Below are 4,644 nucleotides of genomic sequence, written 5' to 3' on the forward strand. Positions count from 1 at the left end.
TAGCTCAGGGAACTGCAGAGCCCACCTCCCTTTGCTTAAGCACTCCTACAGGACAGCAAAGCTTTGGGAACCCCCAATTCTCTGTATCTGTCAGAACGAGAGGGCACGGTGTACAAAACCCACACGGGACCACGGGATTGGGAGCCCGGTTCTGAGACCCAAGACAATGACGAGGGTCAGGCTACTCCCTCGCTAGCCTGTGTTCACCAAGACACGTGTGTCTCTCCTCCTGGAGAGACAGCTGCAGAGTGAACCCACCCACAGGTGATGCCGTGGGTGCCCAGGCTGCCTCCTCCTGCCCCTGTGCCTGGCGCTGTGTTGTCACCGCATTGCGGTTCTCTGAAGGCCGATCCCTGCGCTCCGGTTGTTGGGGAGGGAGGGACCTAGAGCCCAGAGAGCCAAGGTCTCGCCGCCCCTGGTAACTTACTAGGTGTGTGGTCCCGGGCAGTGGGCGTCCCATCCTGGGCCTCAGTCTCCCTGGGCTCCGTGCGTTTCGAAAACTGCAGTCAGCCAGGGGAGGTGGCCCCCCTCTCCTCCCTGCTTTCTCCCGGCATCCGGTGGAGCCCTCTACCACTCCAGAGGGCCTCGGTGTTAGCACCCTTAAGTAAATAACTTTATCTGTTTAAATTTGATCAGGGAGGGACAGAATGAGAGAGAGAGGAAACGTGAGAAAGCAAGTCACCAAGTCTGGGACTCAACTGTGGTCAGCCTGTGGGAGTCCAGCACCTCAGCCACCCCTGGACCCAGTGGCGACCATTCCTTTCTTTGTTTCTCTTTTTTAGAGAGAGATTTTTGCTATAGGGTGTGTGCACTCACCATTGAGACAGAGACAGAAAGCAAAAAATCACCCCCCGGGGGGATGGCCACACTGTAATCCCTCTCTATTCTCCTCTCAGGATTTTGGGCACGGCACACACACACACATGCCTGGTGTGAGTTTTAAGTCGCTGGTCCAGGACTTGAACCACAGTCAGCTACATGGGAGTCCAGCGACAGAACCATTACGCCATCTGCTGGTCCCCAACAGTGACCATTTGTAACGTGAGGGGCCAGGGAAGGAGGGCCAGGGTACTGACTCTCCTCCTGTATTTCAGGCTCCCCTGTGGCCTTCTACGCCAGCTTTTCAGAAGGGACAGATGCCCCGCAGATGGTGAAGTTCAACACCACGGCTGTCAACATTGGCGGCAGCTACTTCCCAGAACACGGCTACTTCCAGGCCCCTGAGCGTGGCGTCTACCTGTTTGCAGTGAGCGTCGCATTCGGCCCAGGCCGGGGTGCAGGGCAGCTGGTGTTTGGAGGTCACCATCAGACCCAGGTCTCTACCAGTAAGTGCAGGGGCGGGAGCACAGTCACCACCTTCGCTATGGCGGAGCTGCAGAGAGGGGAGAGAGTGTGGTTCGAGCTAACCCAGGGGTCCCTAACGAGAAGCCCGTCGGGCGCTGCGTTCGGGGGCTTCCTGATGTTCAAGACCTGAACCCTGGGCACGGCCCAGACTGGGCGTCCTGGACTGCACATCTCGGACTCGCCCGCTGCGCCCGGCCTGGGAACATGCCAGTGGTCCAGCTCTTCCCTGGAGCCTTCTACAGGGACTGTGTGGTACAGTGGCCTCCCTCCGGGTGCACTGGCCTTGGGGACTTCCCAGTAATGAGGACTGGAATGCATGCACGACCTGGTGGGGCAGACCTGGTCTACCTGGCACCGGCCGCTCGACGCCACTCCTCGGATTCTCCAGGCTCCGTGCTTTAGGCCTCTCCTGTGGCTGGAAGCCTCCGTCCACACGCAGACCTCCCTCCTGCCTCCTCCTCTCCCTGCCTGTGTGCTAGACGGTCATCCTTTCCCAGAGGATGTTTAAGATGGGGGTGACACTTCAGCCAAACGGAACAGTCTCCGGCTGCTACAGGGCAACAGAAGAAAGGCACATGGCCAGGCCCCGCCAGGCAGAAAGAGGGGCTGGGGCTGGCCGGGTCACCCACAGGACGAAGCAGCACCTCGTGGTCATCATTCCTCATATTTATCTGTCCTCGTCTCTCCGTGTTTGGGTCCTCTTAGCCTCCTACAGGAGAGGCTGACCCACACCAGGCATGACCTTAAGCGAGCCCTCACTCCTGAGGTTCCAGGGGCAGGAGCTGGCCGGGACGGAGCCGGGCGTGCTGGGACGGGCAGGAAGACTGTGTAGGCCTCCCTCAAAGTGACCAGCTTAGAATAAAGCAGCAGCCCTTGACGCTGCCTCGTGTGTGCTGAGAGCGAGCTATCTGATGAAGTAGGTGGGGACCCGGCACAGTGAGGCCACCTGCGTGCACACGGCTGTCACAGCTCCAGGCCCCACTCGAACCCACGGTCAGTGTCAGCTGGTTCCGAGTCAGGCTGGGAGCCTCACTCTGGTGGCAGTTTTTAAAACCTTAGGCTCGGGGACCAGCTGGTGGCGTGGTGGTTATGGCACTGGACACTCGCATGTGGGCAACCACGGTTCGAGTCCTGGACCCCATGGCTTACTTTCTCATTTTCTCTTTCTCTCTTCCTCTGTATGTGTGTTTCTGGTCAAATTTTAAAAAATGATGAATAAATAAAATTAGATAAATTAAAATAATAAAACCTTAGGTTCTTGGAACCTGCAGATGACATAATGGTTATGCTGCTCGACTCCCACGTAGTCAACCATGGTTCGAGTCCTGGACCCGGTGGCTTAAAAACTCATGCTGGGTGGAGAATGAAGGAGAAGGGGTTGCAGCGTGTCCATTCCCCTGCGGGGTGATTTCTCACTTTCTGTCTTTCCGGTGAGTGCACGTGCCCTATAGCAAAAAATCTCTAAACACACACGCACGCGCACACGCAAGCCATGGTCCCGAGGGTCTGCTCAAGATGTGGCTGGGAGCAGCCCCCGGCCGTCAGGGGGTTTCCTCCGACAGCACGCACCCGCTATCTTCTCCATGGAAAAGCAATGGTGGCCAGCAACTGGTGTGGTCAAGGCACTGGATCCCACGTGGCTGGCTGCATGGTCTGAGTCCCGGATCCGGCAGCTTGAAATACACGCCAGGCGCGAGCGCATACATGCCCAAAATCCCGAGAGGAGAGAGAAGGGACTGAGGTGTGGCCAGCCCCCGGAGGTGCTTGCTCACTTTCCCTGTCTGCTCAGTGATCACACCCCAAAGGAAAATGGAGAAAAGCAGAGATGACTAGGTGATGAGTCGGTTGTCAGAGCTACCAAGATTCCAAGACGTTCTTCTGTGTTTTCTAGCGCTCATTAGTTCAAGCGACTGGCTGGGGCTGATGTGTCCCTAGGCTCTGCAGGCCAGGTGGGCTGGGCCAGGCAACTCTGTCTCCTGCAGAGCAAGGTGGGGAGTCCAACCTCTCTCCTCAGGTAGCCTGGTGCCCACCCCAGCCCTCCCTCAGCTGGCACCGGCAGCACTGACCCAGGGCAGGGTGCAGGGGGCCACGTCGGCCCCGGCACGGCCCCGGCAGCAGGCCAAGCCATGCTGCGCTCCTTTCTCTCCCTCTTGCTGCTGGTTCGGTCCTGGGGTGACGTGAGGGCACCAGGCAGCACGGTCCTCTGCCGGGCTGCGCACGGTACGCAGGGCGGACACAGCTCCACGGAAGGCCCAAGTGCTCCAGCCCTCACGCCTGGGGCCCGGGAGGAAGGCTGTGAATGAAAGCACTAGTTGGGCAACGCTGCCAGAGGCACGAGTCGCTCTGGAAGGTTCTGGATGAGACCTGGAGAACTGGCCCTCCGGAAGGGCGCTTTCTGTACAACACAACATACAGGATCGGAGAGACCAGCAGCTGGCGTAATGGCTGTCACTGGACTCCCATGTAGTTGACCGCGGTTGGAGTCTCAGAGCCGGTGGCTTAAACTCACACCAGGCGCGTGTGTGTGCATGCCCGAGATCCCGAGAGGAGAATGAAGGGATTGCGGCGTGACCAATCCCCTGGAGGGTGATTTCTCACTTTCTGTCTCTGTCTCTCTGTGTCTTTCTGGCGAGCGCACAGGCCCTATGGCAAAATCCTCTCAAAAAAACAAACAGAAAAAACAGGACTGGGTCCGGCTCCCTGGCCTGGCAGTTAAGGGAGCCGGATCCCACATGGCCCCTCCGGTCAGGGCGCTGCCCACCAGATGACAAGCAGGCCTTGCCTGAACCGTGGCGTGCTGTGGCCAGTGCAGACGTGTCCCACAAACCAGTGTGACGTCAGAACGTGCCCGGCCCTTTACTATGACCTGGGAGGCTCCGTGGAGGGGACACGGCCTGCAGAGCTCCCCACGCTGGCCTTTCCAGCGGCACAGTGCGAGGACGTGGCGCTCTGCGAGGCTGACCAGCTGGGAGGTTCGGGTTCGCGTCCAGAGACCCCCAAGCGCTCTGGGGGCAGGCGGAGGCTGGAGTGGATCGTGGCATCAAGCCCTGTTGGGAGTCTGTCTCGAACTCTCTCTCGTGGAATAATAAACGGGAAGCCTGGAACGCCAACCGTGCCGGGGGTGTGCTCAGAGCACGCGGGGTCTCGGAGGGCCCGGAGCAGCCGGACGATCACGCAGCAGTCGGGTCTGGGTCAACCCGAAGCCCAGGGGTCCCCACTGGCAAGGAGGAGCAGGGCGCCCTTCCTGACAGCAGACGGCCGGTAGCTGTTAGGGGAAAGAAGGCCCTTGGCCATCCCGAC

General features: G+C 59.3%; 1 protein-coding gene across 1 annotated transcript in view; it reads left to right on the forward strand.

Annotated features, from left to right (window-relative positions):
- MMRN2 (multimerin 2) overlaps positions 1 to 2,226 on the forward strand; it is a 21,454-nt gene extending 19,228 nt beyond the window's left edge. The window contains 1 exon segment of the mRNA XM_006147754.3: positions 1,095 to 2,226. Coding sequence (XP_006147816.3) covers positions 1,095 to 1,474 — 380 coding nt within the window. The 3' untranslated portion in view covers positions 1,475 to 2,226.
- The last annotated feature ends 2,418 nt before the right edge of the window (positions 2,227 to 4,644 follow it).

The sequence above is a fragment of the Tupaia chinensis genome, unplaced genomic scaffold (assembly GCF_000334495.1).
Source record: "Tupaia chinensis unplaced genomic scaffold, TupChi_1.0 Scaffold000221_1, whole genome shotgun sequence".
Lineage (NCBI taxonomy): Eukaryota > Metazoa > Chordata > Mammalia > Scandentia > Tupaiidae > Tupaia > Tupaia belangeri.